Source organism: Carcharodon carcharias, chromosome 1 (genome assembly GCF_017639515.1).
Source record: "Carcharodon carcharias isolate sCarCar2 chromosome 1, sCarCar2.pri, whole genome shotgun sequence".
NCBI classification, from domain to species: Eukaryota; Metazoa; Chordata; class Chondrichthyes; order Lamniformes; family Lamnidae; genus Carcharodon; species Carcharodon carcharias.
The window spans coordinates 71,781,304-71,805,415 of record NC_054467.1 but is presented as its reverse complement, the minus strand read 5'-3'; the positions used below and the strand labels follow the sequence as shown (position 1 = coordinate 71,805,415).

Here is a 24,112-nt window from a genome sequence, read left to right as displayed (position 1 = left end):
GGGCCTGGAGTCGATATTGACCCAGGGCAACTCCAGACTATATATCACTGTTGCTCTGCTGGGTTTACCCTGCCAGGGATGATGATGATGGTGGTGTCTGTAGCAAGGAGGACTTTGGAGATGGTCATTGCCTGGCACTTGTGCAGCATGAATGTTACTTGCCACTTGTCAGCCCAAGCCTGGATATTGCCCATGTCTTGCTGCATTTGGATGTGGACTGATTCTGTATCCGAGGAGTTGTGAATGGTGCTGAACCTTGTGCAATCATCAGCGAACGTTCCCACTTCTGATCTGATGACGGAAGGAAGGTAGGATTGACAGGGCTGGTTTTGTCATTTCCAGTGACAAAGTCGATGCTGTGTGGTCTGTCCGGTTCCATTCCTTCATAGTGGTTGGATACAACTGAGTGGCTAAACCATTTCAGAGGACATTTAAGAGTCAACCACATTGCCTAGGTTTGGAGTTACATGTAGGTCGGACCAGATAACAACAGTGGTTTTCCTTCTCTAAAGGACATTACAACAATCGACAATGGTTTCGTGGTCATGATTAGACTTTTAATTCCAGGTTTTTGGTAGGATTCGAACCTGGTTCTCCAAATTACTAATCCAGTGACAAAACCACTATGCTATCACCTCACTCTAAATGCTTTAAGGTTTTCCACACATTCAAACCATTGTAGAGTTTGCTTTTTGTTAGTGAAAAATCAAATAGAAATGTCTTATTCATGAACCTTGCCTTTTTTTTAAATCAACAGGATGGTCTACAAATGGTTCCTTCTCATCTACAAACTAAGCTATGCAGTGGGCATTGTGGGATATTTGGCAGTAATGTTTACAATGTTTGGCTTCAATTTGTTCTTCAGGTATGGAACTTTTTGGATGTTTTATTAACACAATTTAAAATTACTCTTTGTTAGTGAATACAAAATATAGTGGCTAGCATTTACACGTATTTCAGCCACAGAATGTAGTAAAGCATTGATTGTTTCATGAGGTTTCTTTTCAGTGAATCAACTTGCTTCAGTTTTTCTTTCAGATCAAATTGCAGCGCTATATACTTGCAGCAGATGCTCTTTGATGTCGTTTCTCATTCATTGTCTGGTTTTGGGTGCAGAACTTATAAATTCTTAATGGAAGCCAACTAGTTATATGCCACCAAACACATGGTTTCTGTAGCTAAGGTTTTGGAATTATTACACGAGCTATAAATCTGTATGGAGCATTAAGCAAACTCATGTCTACACAGGTTTAGCATCTATTGACTTTACACTAATATCAGTCAAGGACAGTTTGTGAAAATTGTAGGACAGAGCCAGGATTGAGAAATTGATTTTTTTTGTCTGTTAGTCAGGGATAAAATTTCAGCTTTGGGTACGTTGCTTCTGATGCATCCATCTAAAGAACAGCATTGTCAAGTCAGCAGCAGGTTACAATCTTATCTATTTCGTTAACTATTGGAGCTGAAAAGTTGATGCCTCAGTTTTCTTTTTCGTTGAACATAGAATAAAGACAGAAGACTCGATGGATTTTGGCGTAATTTTGCTGTTCTATGGCTTGTACTATGGGGTTATGGGAAGAGATTTTGCTGAGATTTGCTCCGATTATATGGCCTCCACTATTGGAGTAAGTAATATTTGCACAGCAAGAAAGCTATCTCTTTTTAAAAAAGAACAATTTTTGTATTTTGCTTCATATGCTAAATGCTATTGTTTTGTGACTTCTATTTACAGTTCTATAATTGTGGTAGTATGCCGTCCAGGAATCTCTCTGATGACATTTGTGCTGTGTGTGGTCAGAAAATATTTGTGGATATCAGTGAAGAAGGAATTATAGAAGACACGTACCAGCTCTCCTGTAATCATGTGTATCCTTTTTTTGGAATGTGTATCCTTTCAGTCACTATTGCAAGATTTAATTTTATCATCGTTCATCAACAGAAGAGGTCATCGACAGTGCTATCAAGCGGCACTTAACTCAGCAATAAGCTGCTCACAGACGCTCAGTTTGGGTTCCGCCAGGATCACTCCGCTCCTGACCTCATTACAGCCTTAGTCCAAACATGGACAAAAAAGCTCAACTCCAGAGGTGAAGTGAGAGTGACTGCCCTTGATATCAAGGCAGCATTTGACTGAGTGTGTCATCAAGGAGCCCTAGAAAAACTGGAGCCAATGGGAATCGGGGAAAACTGTGCTGGTTAGAGTCATACCTAGCACAAAGAAAGGTGGTTGTGGTTGTTGGAGATTAATCATCTCAGTCCCAGGACATCACTATAGGAGTTCCTCAGGGTAGTGTCCTAGGCCCAGCCATTTTCAGCTGCTTCATCAATGACTTTCCTTCCATCATAAGGTCAGAAGTGGAAATGTTTTCTGATGATTGCACAATGTTCAGTACCGTGCGCAATTCCTCAGATACTGAAGCAATTTGTGTCCATATGCAGGAAGACCTGGACAATATTCAGGCTTGGGCTAATAAGTGGCAAGAAACATTCACGTCTCTCAAGTGCCAGACAATGACCCTTCTCCAACAAGAAACAATCTAGCCATCTCTCCATGACTTTCACTGGCATTACCATTGCTGAGTCCCTCACTTATCAAAATCCTGAGGGTTACCACTGGTCAGAAACTGAACTGGATTAGCCATATAAAAACTGTTACAGAACAGAGGCTTGGAATTCTGTGGCACGTAGCTCATCACCTGATTCCTCAAAGCCTGTCCACCATCTACAAAGCTCAAATCAGGAATACTCTCCACTTGCCTGCATGAGTGCAACTCCAACACGCAAGAAGCTTGACACCATCCAGTACAAAGTAACCTGCTTGTTTGGCACCCCTTCCACCGCCTTAAACATTCATTCCCTCCACCACTGATGCACAGTGGCAGCAGTGTGTGCCATCTACAAGATTTGCTGCAGCACCTCACCTCAGCACCTTCCACCTTCGACAGCACCTTCCAAACCTGCGACCTCTGCCATCTAGAAGGACATGGGCAGCAGATGTATGGGAACACCACCTCTGCAAGTTCCCCACCATCCTGATTTGGAACGATATCACCGTTTCTTCACTGCTGCTTGGTCAAAATCCTGGAACTCTCTCCCTACACTGTGGGTGTACCTCCACCACATGGCCTGTCTTGGTTCAAGAAGGCAGCTCACCACCACCTTCTGAAGGGCAATTAGGGCTGGGCAATAAATGCTGACCAGCAACATCCACACCCTGTGAAAGAATTTAAAAAAAAATTCAGTTTAACACTTGGGGGATAAAAAAGTCTTTGTTGTCGCTACATTAAAATATCCATGATACAAATGCCTGCAGTTCTGACTTGTTTCTGATGGTGGTGCTGCCAAACTATCAGAACTCAAATGCTTTCAATTATTATAATTTATTTTCTTGATTCCTGTATTTTGAGGTTAGCGTTGTGAAATTTGCATTGATTTAGCACACTCTGTAGTTTAACTATATTCATAAATCGAACACATTGATCCAAGGCCAACTTTTAGTTACTAAGCGACCTAAAGGCACCATTATACCACAGTTACTAGTCTCCAAGTATGATGAGCCTGTAGATTGTAGTGTGCTGCTTGTAGAATGTGTGGAGAGCTCTGCACAAGCATTGTTAATGTTTTATATTAGAGTCAGTAGCAGCTTGGGTATTTTTGTAACTAAAAATAAAAACAGGAAATTAAGTTTTAAATTACCAGGCCATCCACATGACAGCCTGAAAGCTTTTAAAGGTAGCTTTAAACCAGGCTGCAATTACAGTACATCTGGTGTGGAGCCCAAATGATTTAAGACTTTTTTGGTTCATTCGTGGGATATGGGCATCGCTGGCAAGGTCAGTATTTACTACCCATTGTTAATTGCTCTTCAGAAAGTGGTGCTGAGTCGCTATTGGGTCAGGAGTTCCAGAATTTTGACAGTGAAATTCTGGAATTCCCTACCCAACAGCAACTCATGACCGCCTTCTCAAGAGCAGTTAAGGAATGACAACATGTCCAAGTGAGGGGGGAACATGAAGGTGGTGATGTTCCATGTCCCTGCTGCCCTTGTCTTTCTAGGTGATAGGGGTTGTGTGTTTGGGAGGTGCCGTTGAAGGAGTCTTGGCAAGTTGTTGCAGTGCATCTTGTATATGATACACATTACAGATATTGTACACCATAGATGAAGAGAGTGAATGTTAAAGATGCTCGATGGGGTGCCAATCAAGAGGGCCACTTTGTCCTGGATAGCATTGAACTTTTTGATTGTTGTTGGAGCTGCACTCGTCTAGGCAAACAGAGTATTCCATCACACTCCTGACTTGTGCTTTGTAAATGCTACCATTTAAAAGCTTTGGGGAGTTGGAAGCAATGGTCTCTCTAAGCTGTGTAGTTTTGCAGGAACCTGAAAGTTCCCCTTCAAATTATTGTGCATGTGTGACTACCCAAAAAAATTTAAAGGGGCCATGCACTTAAACAAATTGCTGTGCACTCCAAGAAAAAAACTAGAAGGGACATGGATCAGAAAGTGACTCACTCCCTGCAGAATACCCAGCCTTTGGCCTGCTCTTGTAACCATATTATTTAAGGACCTCTCTCCTTGAAATCTGTTATCATAATACCTCTTCAAAACTATTGTCATCATCAGTCTTCTCAACAAACCAATCCATGACTCCACTGACCTTGCAAACTGTTGTCCTGTCAACCTGCCTTTCTATTCCAAAGTTCTTGAATGTATTGTCATTTTCCAAATCCATGTCCATGTTTAAATCCCTCCAATTAGGCTTCCAGACGTGCCGCAGGAGCAAAACAGTGCTTATCAATGTTACATTGCATCACATGCTAATGTGACAAAAATGAGTTACCCCCTCTTAGCCTGTCTGCAGCCTTTGACGTGGTTGACCACACCATCGTCCACCAGCACCCCTCCACCATTGTCCAGTTGGTTGAGACTGCATTTTCCTGGTTCCATTGTTATCTATCTAATCATAGCCAGCAAATCAGCTGCAAAGGCCATGCTTCTGCACTGCTAGTCTAGTGTTTCCCAAGGTTCTATCCTTGGCCCCCTCCTGTTTCTCATTTACATGCTGCCTTCAGCGACAGAATCTGAAAAAAGCGTCAGTTTTCACATATATGCTGACGACACTAGTTCTATCTCTCCACCACTTCTCATGGCTCCTCTGCTGTCCCTAAGTTAGCAGACCACTTGAATGACATCTAGGACTGGATGACCAAAAATTTCCTCCAATTAAATGTTGTCTTTAGCCCTTTCTACAAACTCAATTCTCCAGTCGCCGACCACCCCTCTGGCAACTTTCTGAGGCTGAATCAGACTATTCACAACCTTGTTGTATTTAGTCCCAAGATGAGCTAAGACTGCCTATCCCCACTTCCATTATATCATCTAACTGCACTCCTACCTTAGCTCATCTGCTGAAACCCTTACCCATGCCTTTGTGACTTCTAGGTTTGACAATTCCAATCCACTCCTGGTGTTTCCCCCCCCCTCCCCCCCTGCCACCGTACATTTTACCCTGTGTAAACTTGAGGTCATCCAAAACTGCTGCCCATGTCCTTATTTTCACCAAGCCCTATCACTGCTCACTGTCCTATGTTAGCTCCTGGTTAAGCAGTGCCTTGATTTTAAAATTTTAATACATATATTCAGTTCCCTGTATTGCCTTGTCCCTCTATATCTTTGTAATTGCCTACAGACCCACAGCCTTCTGGGTTATCTACACACCTCTGGGTTGGGCATCCCTGATTTAATTGTTGCACCATTGGTAGTTGTGCCTTCAGCTGCCAGGCCCGAAACTCTAGAATTCCTTTACTTAAGCCTCCCCCACCTCTCTAACTCTCTTTCGCCCCTGCCTGCCTTTGTCCCTTTCCCTGCTTCATTATCTGAGGAGCTGCCAATGGAACAAAAAACTGGGCGCTCAGTTGTGAATATCTCCACTTCTGAACTTAGGGTGGAAAGAAGGTCATTGGTGACGAAGTTGAAGATGGTTGGGCTTAACCCTGAGGAACTCCTCAGCCCATAATATCACTGCAGATGAATGGCCTTCAACAACCACGAGCATCTTCCTTTTTTTTCTATTTATGACTCCTGCCAGCGTTCCCATTTACTTAATTTTATAAAGCTCCTCAGTGTCACACTCAAACAAATGCTACCTTGATGTCAAGGGCAGTCACCCTCACTTCACCCCTGAAATTCAGCTCTCTTATCTATGTTTGGGCTGAAGCTGTTATGAGATCTGGAGCCGAGTGAGCCTGGCAGAACCCAAGTTGAACATCAGTGAGCAGGTTATTATTGAGTAAGTGCAATTTGATAGCACTGTCAATTAGACCTTCCATCATCTCAATGATTGAGAGTAGACAGATGGGATGGTGCTTGACCAGATTGGAATTGTCCTGCTTTTTGTGGACAGGACATAGTTGGACAATTTTCCACATTTCCAGGTAGATGCCAATGTTGTAGCTTAACTGAAACAGCTTGGTTGGAACACAACTAGTTCTGGAGCACAAGTCTTCAGCACCACAGTCGGGATGTTATATGGATTCATAGCCTTCCCTGTGTCCAGTGAGCACAGACATGTTTCCATCATGTGGAAGTGAATTCAGTTACCTGAATTCTGACGGTGGGGACTTTGAGGAGAGGCTGAAATGCATTCCTGGGTGTGAAGGTGGTTGCAAATGCTTCAACATTGACTTTTGCACTTACGTGATGGGTTCTGCCACCGGTGAGAACGGGGATATCTGTGGAACCTCTTTCTCCTCCTGCCGTTAGTTTAATTGTTCATCAAATTTAAACTGGATGTGCAGTAACTTTCTTACTTTTGGAATCTATGCCCCTATTAGATTAGATTGGAAGATAGCAAATATAACTCCATTATTCATAAAGAGACGGAGACAGAAAGTAGGAAACTACAGGCCAATTAGCTTAATATCTATTAGGGAAAATGTTAGAAACTATTATTAAAGAAGCTATAGCAGGGAACTTGGGTAAGTTCAAGGTAATCAGGCAGAGTCAACATGGTATTGTGAAAGGGAAATCATGTTTAGCCAACTTATTGGTGTTCTTTGAGAAAGTAACATGCTGTGACTAAAGGGGATGTACTGTACTCAGATTTCCAGAAGGCACATCAAAGGTTATTGCGGAAAATAAAAGCTCATGGTGTAGGAGATAACATATTGACATGAAAAGAAGATTGGCTGGCTAACAGGAAGTAGAGAGTAGGCATAAATGGGTCTTTTTCAGGTTGGCAAGATGTAACAAGTGGCGTGCCACAGGGATTAGTGCTGGGACCTCAACTGTTTACAATTTATATAAATGACTTGGATGATGGATCGGATGGTTGCTAAATTTGCTGATGATGCAAAGTTAGGTAGGAAAGTAATTTGTGAAGAGGACATAAGGAGGCTACAAAAAGATATAGATAGGTTAAGTGAGGGCAAAAATCTGGCAAATGGAGTATAATGTGGGAAAATGTGAAATTGTCTAATTTGGCAGGAAGAATAAAAGAGAGGTATATTATTTAAATGGTGAGAGATTGTAGAGCTCTGAGATGCAGAAGGATCTGGGTGTCTTAGCCTCATGAAACGCAAAAGGCTAGCATGCAGGTACAGCAAGTAATTAGTAAAGCTAATAGAATGTTATCATTTATTGCAAGAGGAATTGAATACAAAAGTAGGGAGGTTATACTTCAGTTATACAGAGCACTAGTGAGACCACATCTGGAGACTGTGTACATTATTGCTAACCTTATTTAAGGAAGGATGTAAATGCATTGGAAGCAATTCAGAGAAGGTTTACCAGACTAATTCCCGGAATGGTCTTATGAGGAAAGGTTGGATATGCTAGGCTTGTATCCACTGGAATTTAAAAAAGTAAAAGGAGACTTGATTGAAACATATAAGGTCCTGAGGGGACTTGACAGGGGGGGTTGTGGAAAGGATGTTTCCTCTTGTGGGAGAATCTAGAACTAGGGGTCATTGTTTAAAAATAAGGGGTCGCCCATTTAAAACTGAGATGAGGCGAAATTTTTTCTGAGGATCGTGAGTGTTCGGAGCTCTTCTCTTGAAAAGGCAGTGGAAGTAGAGTCTTTGAATGTTTTTAAGGCAGAGTTGGATAGATTCTTGGTAAGCAAGGGGGTGATGGGTTATTGGGGGTGGGCAGGATGCGATTTGAGGTTACTATCAGATCAGCCATGATTTTATTAAATGGTGGAGCAGGCTAGAGAGGCTGCATGGCCTATTTCTGTTCCTTGCTTGTATGTTCGTATTTATAAAGCCCAGGATCCTGCAAGCTTTATTAACTATGCTTTTACCTGCCCAGCCACCTTCAGTGGTTTATGCTCATATAGCCTCAGGTTCCTCTGCTCCTGCACCCTCTTTAGAGTTGTGCATACTTCACATTTCTCTGCATTAAATTTCATTTGCCACTTGCCTGCCCATTCCACCAGTCTATATCTTCTTGAAAGTTAACACTGCCCTCCTCAGTGTTTGCAATATTTGAGTTTTGTGTCATTCGCAAATTTTGAAATTGTGTCCTGTACATCCAAGTTTAGGTCATTAATATATATCAAGCAAAGCAGTGTTGCTAAACCCAACACCTGGAGATCCCTACTATAAACCTTCCTCCAGTCCAAAAAACAATTGTTCATCACTAATCTTTGTTTGCTGTTGCTCAGCAAATTTTGAATCTGTGTTGCTACTGTTCCTTTTATTCCATGAGCTCTAACCTTGCTGACAAGCCTGTTATGTGATGCTTTATCAAATGCCTTTTGGAAGTTCATGTACACCATATCAGCCACATTATCCTGATCAACCTTCTCTATTATCTCATCAAAAAATTCAAATGAGCTAGTTAAACACAAATTGCCTTTAGCAAATCCATGATGGCTTTCCTTAATTAAAACACATTTGCACAGTGACTATTAATTTTGTCCCGAATTCTAAAAGCGTCTCTACCACTGAGGCCATACTGACTGGCTTATAGTTGTTGGGCTTATCCTTACACCCTACTTTGAACAAGGGTGCAACATTTGCAATTCTCCACAATCAGAACAAACAGGTTAAGGTTCATGTATGAACTTCACTGGAATTTTCTACCCTTTGATCCATTCATACATAAAGTACCATAGGTGTTGGCAGATAAATTGACCTTTGAAGCCTTGAAAAATCCCTCCAAAAACAGGGTCAACTTGTATGCTGGGTATAAAAGTGAACCATGGGCATGAGTGGTCACCATCTTTGACGTTCATCACACGAAGCCTATTCTGTGTGGGCATGTCTTAAACTCCCACACATGTTCGCAGCACAGCCTGTATTGTCTGCTTAATCCATTTCATCCAGTTATAAGGTACCAGTAAGTAAAACATCCATTTGTGTGGTGAAATATTGAGTCCAACTAATAGCATGTCGTGAATGAAAAGGCAAGTTGACTTGTACACCAAGTATATGCAAAATCTTGATTTCTGGGACCGAAAAATAGTTGTCTTATACCCTGGGTCAACTTTCTCCCACAATCTAGGTACTTGAATATTTCAAGGTATTTTCCCTCAAAAGGGAAAGGTAGGGCAAACAAACCCAGAGCTCCCTGGATGACAGGTAGAAATTAAGATAAAGAAGAAAAATTGTGCTCACGACATATGTCGGGTAGAAAATACAATTGAGAACCAGGCCAAATACAGAAGGTTCAGAGGGGAGGTGAAAAAGCATGTGAGAGAAGCAAAGAGGGAGTGTGAAAAGAGGCTGCCAGCTAACATAAAAGGAAATACCAAAGTCTCCTATAGGCATTTAAATAGTAAAGGGGTGGTAAAAAGAGGAATAGAGCTGACTAGGGACCAAAAAGGGGATTTACACATGGGGTTCAGGGGGCATGGCTGAGATATTAAATGTATACTTGAAACTGTTTTTATCAAGGAAGAAGATACTACCTAGGTCATGGTGGAAGAGGAGGAAGTTCAGTCACCAGAAGGGCTTAAAATTGATGATGAGGTGTTATTGAATAGGCTGTCTGAACTTAAAGTTGATAAGGCAGCTGGACCAGATAAGCTGCATCCAAGGATACTGAGGGAAGCAAGATTAGAAATTGCAGAAGCGCTGTCCGTAATTTTTCACTCTTCCTTAAACTCGGGTGGGGCCAGAGGACTAGAGAATTGCAAATATTACACCCTTGTTCAAAAAGGTTGGGGGGGGGGTTGGTGGTAAGGATAAGCTCAGCAACTGCAGGCCAGTCAGCTTAACTTCAATGGTGGGGAAACTTAGAAACTATAATTCAGAATAGAATTAATAGTCACATGGACAAATGCAGGCTAATTAAGGAGAGCCAGCATGCATCATGTTTAACTAACTTGCTGGAATTTTTCGAAGAGAGGGCTGATGAGGGCAATGCTGTTGATGTACTGCACATGGACTTCCAAAGGCACGTGATACAGTGTCACACAACAGACTTGTGAGAAAAGTTACAGCTCGTGGAATGAAAGGAAAGTAGCAGTATGGACATAAAATTGGCTGAGTGACAGAAAACCGAGTAATGGCTAATGGATGTTTTTTGAGCTGGAAGAAGGTTGATGGTGGAGTTCCCCAAGAGGTCAGTATTGGGACCTTGGGACCCTTGCTTTTCCTGATGTATATTAATGATATTGTTCTTGGAACAATTTCAAAATTTGAGGACGATACAAAACTTGGAAGCATTGTGAACTGTGAGGAGGACAGTGTAGAACTTCAAAAAGGGCATAAACAAGTTGGTGGAGCGAGCAGATAGCTGGCGGATGAAGTTCAATGAGGAGAAATGTAAGGTAATACATTTTGGTAGGAAGATCGTGGAGAGACAGTATAAAATAAAGGTTTCAACTCTAAAGAGAATGTAGGAGCAGAAGGGCCTGGATGTGTATGTGCATAAGTCATTAAAGTGGCAGGACAGGTTAAGTGAGCAGTTAATAAATCATACAGTATCCTACACTTTATTAATAGGGGAAGAAAAGAAGGCAGAGAGGAGATTTGATAGAAGTATTCAAAATCATGAGGAGCCTGTATAGGGTAGATAGGTAGAGACTGTTCCCATTGGTGGAAGGATCAAAACAATTGATAAAAGAAGCAAAAGCGATGCGAGTAAAAACGTTTACACACAGCAAATAGAGTCTGAAATGCACTGCCTCAGAGTGTGGTGTTGGCAGGTTAACTCAAGGCATTCAAAGGGGAATTAGATGATTGTTTCTTTTCAAACAATGTGCAGCATTATGGGGAGAAGGAAGGAGGATGGCACTATGAAAAGTTCATTCATAGAGCCAGTGCAGGCACAATGGGCCGAATGGCCTCCTGCGCTGTAACAATTCTGTGATTTGGGCATGTCTATTTCACTTGGAACCAAGATTGGAAAGTTATGGCCAGTGCCTCTGCAATTTCCACCTTTACTTCCCTCAGTATCCTTAGATGCATGCATCTGGTCCTCGTGACTTATCAGCTTTATCAATTTTTCGTCCAACTGTTTCAACTATTTCCCCTTTCACTATAGCTTGGGCAGCATCATTTTACCTGGTAAAGATGGCTGCAAAGTACTCATTTAGACCTCAGCCATGCCCCCTGCCTCCATGCATAAATCCTCTTTTGGTCCCTAATTGGTCTCATACCTCAGCTTTTACTATTTATATGCTTGTGGAAGACTTTTCTATTCATTTTTACATTAATTGCTAGTCTCTTATACTCTCTTTGTTTCTCTTATTTGTTTTTCACTTCCCCTCTGAACTTTCTAAATTGAACCTGATTCTCCATTGTATTATCCACCTGACACCTGTCAATTGCACATTTTTTCTGCTTCCATCTTACTCTCTATCACTTACTCCCTATCACATCCACGGAGCTCCTGATTCATTTGCCCGACTTTTTCTCCCCATGGGAATGTACCTTGATTGCACCCAAACCATCTCCTAAGGTATCCCATTGTCTGTTACAATTTTGTCTGCCAGCCTTTGATTCCAATTTATCTGGGCCAGACCCATTCTCACCCCATTAAAATTGGCCCTCCCCTAATTAAGTATTCCTATATTGGATTGCTCCTTGTCGTTTTTCCATAGTCAACTAAACCTCATGATACAATGAATACTGTCGCCTAAACCTTCATCTAGTGACACTTGGTCCACTTGACCCACCTCATTCCCAAGAAACAGCTGTGGCAATGCCTCCTTTATCTTTGGACTAGAAACAAACTAATGTAGAAAATTCTCCTGAACATGCTACAGAAGCTTATGCTCCTCTCAACATTTCACAATATTCCTGTCCCAGTCTATGTTCGAATAAAGTCTCCCTTTAAAACTGCTCTATTGTTCTTGTACTTCTCAATTATTTCCTTGTAAATTTGTACCCCTATATCTCTTGCACTAATTAGCAGCCCAGCAATGCAATGGTACCTCTACTGTTTCATAGCTATAACCAGATCTATTATGCCTTTGATCCTTCTGTGACATTCTCTTCCTCTAGTTTTGTAACGTATTCCTTCATCGTTACTGCTACCGCTGCTGGTTACTTTCTCTTCGTATCTTTCCTTAGCATGGGATATTTATTACACAGTCTTGCCCTTCTTACAACCACATCTCTGTTATTGCCACAACATATTTTCACGTGGCTATCTGTGCCTGCAACTCACCAACCTTATTTTCCACACTCCGCATATTCACATACATGCACTGTAACCCTAACTTAGACCTTATTACACAGCTTCTTGCTCTGACCAGACCTAATACCTTACCTCCTCCAGTTCTATCTGTCTCTCCTAATTCTTTGTGCACCATGGTTTTCCTCTAATATTACTTCCTGGTTTCCACACCTCTGCTAAGTTAGTTTAAACCCTCCCCCAAAACACGAGTAAATCAGCCAACAAGGAAATTATTCCCAGCTCTGTTCGGTTGGAGCCCATCCATCCTGAACAGGTCCCATGTCCCAGGGATCTAAAGTCCTTCTTTCTGCATCATCAGTTCAGCCATGCATTCATCTGTGCTATTCTCTGATTTATCATAAGGTCGTATGATATTTCCACCATTTGGCTCATTTAGTCTGCTCTGCCATTCAATAAGATCATGCTCAGATTATGACCTTAACTCCACTTTCCTGTCTGTCCCCCATAACCCTCAACTCCCCTGTAGATCAAACACCTTTTCAACTCAGCCTTGAATATATTCAATGATCCATTCTCCACTGTTCTCTGTGGAAGAGAATTCCAAAGACGAACAATCCTCAGAGAAGAAATTCCTCCTCATCTCCATCTTAAATGGGACACCCTTTATTTTTAAACTCTGCCCCCTAGTTCTAGAATCCCTCCCTACCCTGTCAGCCCCCTCAGAATTTTGCATGTTTCTATAAGATCACTTCTCATTGTTCTAAACTCCAATGACTTTGGCCGTGCCTGCTCAACCCTTCCTCATAAGGCAACCTCTTCATCCCAGAAATCAGTCTGATAAACCTTCTCTGAATTGCTTCCAATGCAAGTATATCCCTTCTTAAGTAAGGCGACCAAAACTGTACACAGTACTCCAGATGCAGTCTCACCAACGCCCTATATAATTGTAGCTATGCTTCCTTACTTTTATACTCCTCCATCATTGCAATAAAGGCCAACATTAATTTGCCTTCTTAATTACTTGCTGCAGCTGCATGCTAACTCTTTGTGATTCATGTATGAGGACACCCAGATCCCTCTGTACGGCAGCATTCTGCAGTCTTTCTATTCTAAATAATATTCTGCTTTTCTATTCTTCCTACCAAAGTTGACAACCTCACAATTTCCTACATTATACTCCAGCTACAAAAATTTTGTCCACTCACTTAATCTATCTATATCCCCTTGCAGACTCTTTAAATCCTCCTCACAACTTGCTTTCCTCTATCTTTCTTTGTATCATCAGCAAATTTGGTTCCAGTACAGTTGACCTCTTCATCCAAGCTATTCATATAGATTGTAAACAATTGAGGCCCCAGCACTGATCCCTGCAACACTCCATTAGTTACAATTTCCAACGTAAAGATGACCCATTTGTGCTTACTCTTGTTTCCTGTTAGTTAGCCAGTCCTCGATCCACTAATATATTACCCCCAACATCATATGCTCTTGTGTTGCAACCTTTTATGTGGCACCTCATCGAATGCCTTTTGAAAATCTAAATACACTACATCTACTGTTCTCCTTTACCCACCCTGCCTATTGTATCCTCAGAGATTTCTATACTTACCAGCATGTGACACTGGGAGTAAACCAGTGATTACTACCTGTGAGGTCCTGCTTGCTGGTTTCCTTCTTAGCTCCCTAAACTCTACCTGCAAGTGAAATCCCTCTTTCTGCCTATATCGTTGGTACTATTATGGATCATGACAAATGGCTATTTGCCCTCCTCCCTCCGTGCTGTGCAGCTGCTCAGTGACATTCTTGACCCTGGCACCAGGGAGGCAACATACTATCCTGGATTCATATCTGGGACTGCAAAAATACCTGTCTATTCCACTAATTATCAAAAGCCATGACTATTGCTTTTCCAATCTTCTTCATGCCTCCCCATGCAGCTCAGCTAGCTGTATTGCTGTGGCCTTGGCTCTGGCTGCACTCCCCATCACTCTCACCAGTATTCAGAACTGGAGAATGAGATGTACTGAGGGGACTCCAGCACTACCTGCTTGATCCTTCTTGACTGCCTGGTAATCACCCATTCGCTCTTTATCTGAATGCCCTTAAGCCTGTGCAGTGACCACATTTATAAACATGCTTTCCACAAAACTGTCAATCTCACACATACTGCACTGCCGCCAGCTGCTACTCACGCTCCAAAACCCAGAGCTCAAGCTGCTGGAGTTGATAATGCTTCCACGCGTGGTTATCCAGGACATGAGAAGGTTCTAGAGTTTTCACATGGAACAGGATGTGCATTCAATGAGTCCAAGAAAGTTAGCTTCCTTTACCTGTAAAGTACCTGACATTTAGAGCAACACCATTCCTTTTTGAACAATTTACTTTCTGAATGGGCTTAATTCATTTCAATTTTGTGAATCAAGCCTTTGTTTGCATTCAGGTTTCTTGTCGATGCAACAGTCTCCAATTTGAATTAAGTGTTTCTGGCATTTTTAAAAATTCTTTCGTGGCATTGGTGTCACTGGCAAGGCCAGCATTCACTAAGTACCTTAACATAGACTTTCTTCTATGTTGTACCTCCAGAACTGAACCGTTTAAAAATTGATGCCAGTAATGCTCTTTTTACATGAATACACATCAGAAACTATTTGCATTGATGCAAAAGTAGCAATATAATACCACAGTCACATTCATATCTACATAGATTTATGTATGTTTCTTATGAAGACACACTTGAAAATCGAGTCTCTTCTTCCTCCTCCAAATTAATTACAAACAATTTTGATGTCTGAATAAGAGTAACTGGTGTCTGTCTTTAGTTCTTGATGAACAAATGAATCTATTGAGGTAACTATGCCTGTTAATGAATTAATTTGTAGAAAACTTGAAAGTTAGCTGTGCAGACTAAATCTATTCATTCACTTTTGAGCAGAGAAGCCATAAGATGTGTGTTAGGTTGCAATGCATGTGTCTGGATTAAAAAGTGATGTAAGTCATGCAGGTCAATTTAAAAGGTGCTTTTTTTTTTTGCAAGAATCAGAATAGATAACATAGTTCTTAACGAACACCATTTTCAGTTTTGCAGTTACCATTATCAGTTCACCATCTTTGCTGTATCCATGTTACCCTTTATTTTTTTGCCACCAGGCAGCATGCTACATAGAGAAATTGTAGAGTTTTGCTCATAACTATTTCGATTGAAATTTCTTATTTATAAGACCATAAGACATAGGAGGAGAAATTAGGCCAATCGGCCCATTAAGTCTGCTCTGCCATTCAATCATGGCTGATAAGTTTCTCAACCCCAATTTCCTGCCTTTTCCCCATAGCCTTTGATCCGCTTACCAATCAAGAACCTATCTATCTCGGTCTTAAATACACTCAATGACCTGGCCTCCACAGCCTTCTGTGGCAATGAATTCCATAGATTCACCACTCTCTGGCTAAAGAAGTTTCTCCTCATTCTGTTCTAAAAGGTTTTTCCTTTACTCTGAGGCTGTGCCCTCGGGTCCTAGTCTCTCCTACTAATGGAAACATCTTCCCCACGTCCACTCTATTCTAAGTTTCACCCCAGAGTTCTGAAAGAGATAGCTGAAGAGATAGTGGAGGCATTAGTGGTGATCTTTCAGGAATCACTGGAGTCAGGGAGGGTCCCAGAGGACTAGAAAATCACAAATGTAACCCCCCTGTTTAAGAAGTTTCAATCAGATCTCCCCTCATCCTTCCAAACTCAGTCAAGTATAGATCCAGAGTCCTCAAACGTTCCTCATATGTTAAGCCTTTCATTCCTGGGATCATTCTTGTAAACCTCCTCTGGACCCTCTCCAGCACCAGCACATCCTTCCTGAGATACAGGGCCCAAAATTGCTCACAATATTCTGAATGTGGTCTGACCAGAACCTTATAAAGCCTTAGCAGCACATTCCTGCTTTTATATTCTAGTCTTCTCGAAATAAATGCCAACAATGCATTTGCCTTCCTAACAACCGACTCAACCTGTAAGTTAACCTTAAGAGAATCCTGGACTAGGACTCCCAAGTCCCTTTGCACTCCAGAATTCTGAATTCTCTCCCCATTTAGAAAATAGTCTATGCCTCTATTCTTCCTACTAAAGTGCATGACCTCACACTTCCCCACGTTGTATTCCATCTGCCACTTCTTTGCCCATTCTCCTAACCTGTCCAAATCCTGCTGCAGCCTCCCCACCTCCTCAGTACCACCTGTCCCTCCACTTAACTTTGTATCACCTGCAAATTTAGCCAGGATGCCCTCAGTTCCTTCATCTAGATCATTAATGTATAAAGTGAAAAGTTGTGGTCCTAACACTGACCCCTGTGGAACTCCACTAGTCACCGACCACCATCCTGAGAAGGACCCCCTTATCCCCACTCTCTGCCTCCTGCCAGACAGCCAATCTTCTATCCATGCTAGTACCTTGTCTCTAACACCATGGGCTCTTATCTTACTGAGCAGCCTCCTGTGCGGCACCTTGTCAAAGGCCTTTTGGAAGTCCAAGTAGATTACATCCATTGGCTCTCCTTTGTCTAACCTACTCATTACCTCCTCAAAGAATTCTAACAGATTTGTCAGGCATGACCTCCCCTTGATGAAACCATGCTGACTTTGCATGATTTTAGATTGCACTTCCAAGTATTCTGAAATCTCATCCTTAATAATGGACTCTAAAATCTTACCAACAACCAAAGTCAGGTTAATCGGCCTGTAATTTCCTGTCTTTTGCCTCACTCCCTTCTTAAACGGGGGGGTTACATTTGTGATTTTCTAGTCCTCTGGGACCCTCCCTGACACCAGTGATTTCTGAAAGATCACCACTAACGCCTCCACTATCTCTTCAGCTATCTCCTTCAGAACTCTGGGGTGTAATCCATCTGGTCCAGGTGATTTATCCATCTTCAGACCTTTCAGTTTTCCTAGCACCTTGTCCTTGGTAATGGCCACCATACTCACCTCTGCCCCCCGACTCTCTTGAACTTTGGGGATGTCACTCGTGTCTTCCACTGTGAAGACTGACGCAAAGTACCTGTTCAGTTCCTCCGCCATTTCTTTGTTCCCCACTACTACTTCTCCAGCGTCGTTTTCCAGCGGCCCAATGTCCACTTTTGCCTCTCTCTTACCCTTTATATATCTAAAAAAACTCTTGCAATCTTCTTTTATATTACTGGCTAGTTTACCCTCATATTTAATCTTCTCTTCTCATTTCTTTTTTAGTTGTCCTCTCTTGGTCTTTGTAGGCTTCCCAATCCCCGGTTTCCCACTGCTCTTCGCCACATTGTATGCTTTCTCTTTAGCTTTTATGCTGTCCCTGACTTCCCTTGTCAGCCATGGTTGCCTCGTCCTCCCTTTAGTATGCTTCTTCTTCCTAGGGATGAATTTTTGCTGTGTCTCTCAAATTACTCCCAGAAACTCCTGCCATTGCTGTTCCACTGTCTTTCCTGCTAGGCTCATCTCCCAGTCAATTCTGGCCAGCTACTCCCTTATGCCTCTGTAGTTGCCATTATTCAACTGTAATACCGTTACATCTGATTCCAGCTTTTTCCTCTCATATTGCAGGGTAAATTCTATCATATTATGGTCACTTCCTCCTAAGGGTTCCTTCACCTTAAGCTCTCTTATCAAATCTGCCTCATTATACATCACTAAATCTAGAATTGCCTGTTCCCTAGTGAGCTCCACCATAAGCTGCTCCAAAAAGCCATCTCGTAGACATTCCACAAATTCCTTTTCTTGGGATCCACTACCAACCTGATTTTTCTCAGTCTATCTGCATACTGAAATCCCCATGATCACTGTAACCTTGCCTTTCTTACACACCTTTTCTATCTCCTGGTGTATCTTGTGCCCCACATCCTGACTACTATTCAGAGGCCTGTACATAACTCCCATTATGGTTATTTTACCTTTGCGGTTCCTCAACTCTACCCACACAGATTCTACATCATCTAACCCTACATCATTTCTTGCTATCGATTTAATTTCATTTCTTACTAACAAAACAACCCCACCCCCTCTGCCAACCTGCCTATCTTTTCAATAGGATGTATATCCTTGGATATTTAGCTCCCAGTCCTGATCCCCTTGAAGCCATGTCTCCGTAATGCCCACCACATCATACCTGCCAATTTCAATCTGCGCCACAAGCTCATTTACCTTATTTCGTATACTGCGTGCATTCAGATACAACACCTTCAGTCCTGTATTTCCCGTCCCCTTTCTCATTGTCATCCCTTTATCTCATGTGCTTGAAGTTAGATTCCTAGCCCTTTCCAAACACTCTGTCCTATATAGCCTCTCCTGGACTTTCCTTTCTTTTGAGTTTTTTCATAATTTTCCATGAAGTTGAATCCACCCCTCCCCCCCCTCCACAAACACGCTTTCTTGGAGTTTTACCCTTCCCTCTGATATAGCTGATCATAGGAGAATTATGAGCAAATTCAACCAAAACCATGTTAAGTTATTGTCCCAAAGAAGAAAAGTCATCTTCTGGAAGGTAGCTGAGAACCTGAAAAATTCACCAAATCTGACAGTGAGTGACAGTAAATCTTGGGCTTCAAACTTGCGAGATCAGCAATCAAGTTCTTGGCTAACTGCTATTGTGTCATTTAACTATGTTTTGGTATCCAATGATAATCCGTTGAAATATTTCTTGTTTTGCAATGATTGATTAGGTAATTTATAGCACTTTTGGAGGGTAAAGTATTGTACATTTCCTTTTCACTCATTATTGTGTTTTTTAAATCTTATCCACAAATTACCTTCCACTGTCAAAATTTCAGAAAATGCTTTCACTTAGAGCTTGCTATGCTGTGTGTGTGTAGAACAGTGTGATATGTTATCAGTTAACTGTTTGGTCACCAGTTACGCACCCAAAACTTTACCATTTAGTTACCTTTGATAACAGAGTTTTGTAATGCCATATTATATGTGTATATGAACCGTTCACATCATTAGCATCTTGTATTTACACATTAGAAATGTGGTTTGCTGTGCTCATCTATGTTGGTAATTAAACAGTGAATCAGCACAAACTGGAATGGCTAGCTGACATTTACTTTATTTCCATATAACAGAATGTCCTTAACTTACATTCAGATTTCATGAATTCTGCATTCGTGGTTGGTGCATTGTAGGTAAAAAGCAGACATGCCCATACTGTAATGAGAAGGTGGACCTTAAAAGAATGCTAAGTAATCCGTATCCTTTAAAATTTAGTTTAAAAAGCTTCAGATGAAACAAGTTGACTAAAAGTTACTTGGAAGCACTTAACTTTCAACTTGCACAATTTATTTATTTGTATTATAAGTAATACAAATTGATTTTAGTGAGCCTGCTCAAAAGAAGTTTCCAGATCCAGTTGTGCATGCGCATGTGTCTGCCACAAAATTGTACCAATGTGCTATAAAACATCACAGCGATATTGAAACTTCTGATTGGTATTAGCTTCCACTTACAGCACACCTAAAAATTTTAGACATATTCTGTTTTAAAAGTGAGTATGGAAGGTGGCTTAAGTAAGTATGTTTGCTGTCTCCTCTTCCTGCCCCCTCCTCTCCCCCCAGCCAACTCATATACTATTATTTAGGAACAATTTTGTCCACTCGATAAACCATCATATCAGCTGCGATAGGCAGGAATACTATGTGGATCTGTCTCTGTTCTCTGATGAGATGCTTTGCTATACTAACTGATTTTAGATCTGTAATCTCCTCACAGCATGCACATCAGACTTCAATATCTCAGAGGCAAGTTAATTATTAAGCAAGCCACTTTTCAACTTCCTAATTACTTGTCATGACAATTGTATAATTACAGGTGATATTTTACACACACAAACCTGTAGTTTTATAACAGGCTTCATATTGGAGCACAACGGTCTAATCTGCAGTGAATTCTGGGCCAATATATTAGTTACAAAATCTTAATAGCATGTGAAAGATTAATCTGTGTTTTCTCTTTCAGATGCTGATGGATATGTAAATTTCCACAGTTAGTACTTTTTAAAAAAAAATTCAGTCCCTGTAAAGCACGTGTGCAGTTAAATCCTGATAACAGTACTAGTTTGCTAAGCTATATTTTGTTTGTATTAGAATTGTATTTGAGTCAAAAAATATTTTTAATTTAAAGGTTAAAAACAGCCAGTTTAAATTTTTGGAGCTGCAGTATATTTACATATCAATTCAACATGTCCAAATGAGATTAAACTTAAAATACTCAGCAGGAAGATCCTAGATATGATTCTTAATATATGGCTAGTTAGTCCTCTGTCTCTAGATGTAGGGGCATAAAAGAAAGCACCCAGCATTCCTGTGTCTATTCGCTACCCAGTAGACAATGTCAACTGAGCTTCCCTCATCCACCATTTTGGTGACTACCGCAAATTCAAAAAAGGATCAAATTTCTAAAACTCGACCTCCTTTTATTGAAGTCATTTGGGTGTCCCTCCCTCTCCACATAATCACATATTGCAACCTTAATGATTCCTTCAAGCTTCTTTTTATTGAACAGATCTTTTGTTCTTTGCATTAGCTTCCATTAGTCTCTCCAGCATGTTTGTATGCATGTCTATTTGGTTCTGTTCCTTCCTATATGTAAGAGAAAAAATATATTGCAAGTATTGCCATGGTGATATTCCTAGCAAGTTCATTAAGGTACAAAATTTAAAATTAATTGCTTGGTTTTTTAACCCTTAATTCACTTCCTCTTTATTGACTAACCGCTGTGCTTTTCTGTACTGTCAAAGCAATATTTTGCAATTATTGAGTTTGAATAGTCAGAAATTGGAACCCCATATGTTTGTCTTCCTTTTTCCAGCTGCAAATTTAATGTTCTGCTTTTCTCTTATATACTTGATGTTAGCTGCTTCTCCTTAAAGTTGTATTTTTGCTAACCATTGGATGTGTGAATGTTCCTGGTGCGTTCAGAAGATGTTTTGTATTTCTTTCCAATGTTGGCCAGTTTATGGTTATTGATTTAAATATGTATGTAATCTTCCCCACAGCTCCTAGCAATTTTTTTAAAGTGATGTTTCCCACTAATTTCTATACTGTTGTAAAATAGTGTTTTCCTTAAGTCCCTGCCAGCTCTAAATTATTATCATAGTGGATATTTTTAGCAGCTGACAAACATGTATGCACATTGCTCAATTTCCCGAGTATCCCTAAGTATCCTAGAATCATATGAACTAACCGCACAGGGTGAGGCTACTTGGCCCATTGTAACCGTGTTGAGTTTTTGAAAGAGAAGTAGGCATGTGCGAAAGAGCGCACTCTCGATTTTAGGATTCCCCCCACCCGCACAGGGAGAGCATAGCACTTCCGTGCAGACGTCATGCTGGGCGGGCCTTAATTGGCCAGCCCACGTAAAATGGTGCTGTACCTCCGTTCGGGGGTGCCAATTGGAAGCGCGCCTGTACACGCCTGCCCATCAACTTCGCCCCCCCCCCCCCCCAAAAATTCAGCCCCTCTTGGTTTGAAAACTTCCAGGAGGTTAACTTTTCACCTTCTCTGTTCCAAGGAGGACAGTTCTAACTTTTCCAATCTCTCTTCATTACTGAAATCTCTCATCCCAGGTAACACTCTGATAAACCTCCCATGTATCCTTTTTAAGGCATACACACTATCCCTGAAAGTGCATTCTTATTATGCATTTTTGCAGGATGATCCATAAACATTTAAGTGTTAGCATTAACTCAAGCTGTACGAATTTTAATTAGAAGTGCAGTGCAGTAGAATGCTGATTGTTTTGATATTGTACTCACAAGAACGCCTATACCCATTTAAACATTATACCCTTATAAATATCTTAAGTACAAGACTGGGTAACCATCCAAGAGTTCATTGGTCTAGTGCAGATAATATTTTTGATTTGTCAACATTTCATGTATTTAAAACTTGAATATCAGGCGTTATATTAATTATAGCAATAAAAGCAAGACTGGTTGGTGTAATAGAGGTGATTGACAATTTCCCATTGAATTATGGTATGTATTAGCAATTCCAAAAGATGTGCATTTAAAAAGGTGCAGAAGTTTCTAAACAGTAAACAATGAATAAATGTTATTTTCTTGTTAAGTGCACAGAATACTTTCTTTAACTTCTTCACAGATGGGAACGCACACATGTTTTATATGGCCAACTATTAGATTGGTTGCGCTACTTAGTTGCATGGCAGCCTGTAATTATCGGTCTTGTACAGGGTATTAACTACATATTGGGTCTAGAATAAGACCCTAGTACTTTTTTGGAGATGCAAAATATAAATGAAAAGAACCTGTTTAAATTCTGTATATTCTGTACTTTATTGTACAAAAGTTTACTCTGAATTTGTTAGCTAGCCTTACATAGCTGCAATATGTTTCGTTGGTACATTAATTACTTATTATGGTGATTATACTGTCACTTAACTAATGTGCAATATTTTTAAAAATGAAACAAAGCTAGATTTTATAAAAGGAGCCCCAGGCTGCTTCACAAAAGAAGAATGAAGTCCCCAACAACAACAACAACGTTGAAACAAATTAAACAAAGTGTTTACCATGCTATATTCTTATGATTCATTGTTGATTGTAGCTCATAGTGTTGATTTGGAAATTGTGAATATCACTTCAAAGAAAATTTGATGATGAGATGTAGAAACATCATTCTTTTTTAAACAAGATATTAAGTTCGTCATTCTGGTAATATCCACACTAATTTAGAGATATGTTGTGAAAAATTATTCTGGTGTAATCAGTTGTTTATAAATCTACACAATTCTAATTCATGCCCCTATACTGATTTTTCTTTCTACCACTTAATGTTGAGCACCAATGGTGCATTTACTTACAGTGGGTTGTATTTTTTCTTAATCTATATTTATTCTCTAAATGGTTCATTTCGTTTTTGAACTGGTAATAAATGCCATATAATTTGTTCTGTTACAGTGCAGATATTCCTTTTTGTTTAATTTTGAAGATATTAAGCTTGTAATTTTGGTATTTAGACTTGTGAATTTTATTCACCTGAAACAAATTTTTTCCCCATCTTAATGCAGTATGTAAATAATAACTTTGGCTAATTTGGCTTGGAGCCTAAACATTACCATCTCTGTTTCTGATATGTTATAGAACCCTTCTAAAAACATTTTTTACAATATTTGCATCTTTTTTGTTAATTTAAAAGTTTTGTCCAAACCATGAATGACGATATCACAGGATACTGGCCAAAATAATTATTGCAGTTGAGTTGAGACACAATAAGTGAATCAATGGCCTGAACTTTCGGCTAGGTGAACTGGGGCGGAGCCCGCTCACCGAGGCATAAAATGACACGCAGTGACGTTGGGCGGGTGTCCTGATGTCACTACGCATCATTTAGATTTTCAGTTCCTTAAGGTTGGTGGGCAGGCGAAGAGCCCAGGCGACCTTCGCATTTATCATGGAACCTCATCCACGGGCGGGATGAGGTTTCATGAAGGGTTGATAAATTGAATAAAAAATTTTATCAAAATTCATTAACATGTCCC

The 24,112-nt window shown here is 40.6% G+C and overlaps 1 protein-coding gene across 5 annotated transcripts in view; it reads left to right on the top strand.

The window, feature by feature from the left end:
• Positions 1-23,520, top strand: part of rnf175 (ring finger protein 175) — a 51,365-nt gene extending 27,845 nt beyond the window's left edge. Inside the window, exons 5-9 of one of the 5 annotated variants that reach the window (XR_005943975.1) lie at positions 758-865; positions 1,505-1,625; positions 1,733-1,886; positions 19,703-19,804; positions 22,714-22,852. Coding sequence is in view for 4 of the 5 variants with exons in the window: in XM_041195086.1 (XP_041051020.1) it covers positions 758-865; positions 1,505-1,625; positions 1,733-1,866; positions 19,703-19,804; positions 22,714-22,834 (586 nt within the window). In the remaining variant the exon portion in view is untranslated. Of the gene's footprint in view, positions 1-757; positions 866-1,504; positions 1,626-1,732; positions 1,887-19,702; positions 19,850-22,713 lie in introns of those variants that run through there. The other 4 variants (XM_041195086.1, XM_041195096.1, XM_041195121.1 and 1 more) reach the window with 4 other exon arrangements.
• Positions 23,521-24,112: the final 592 nt, after the last annotated feature.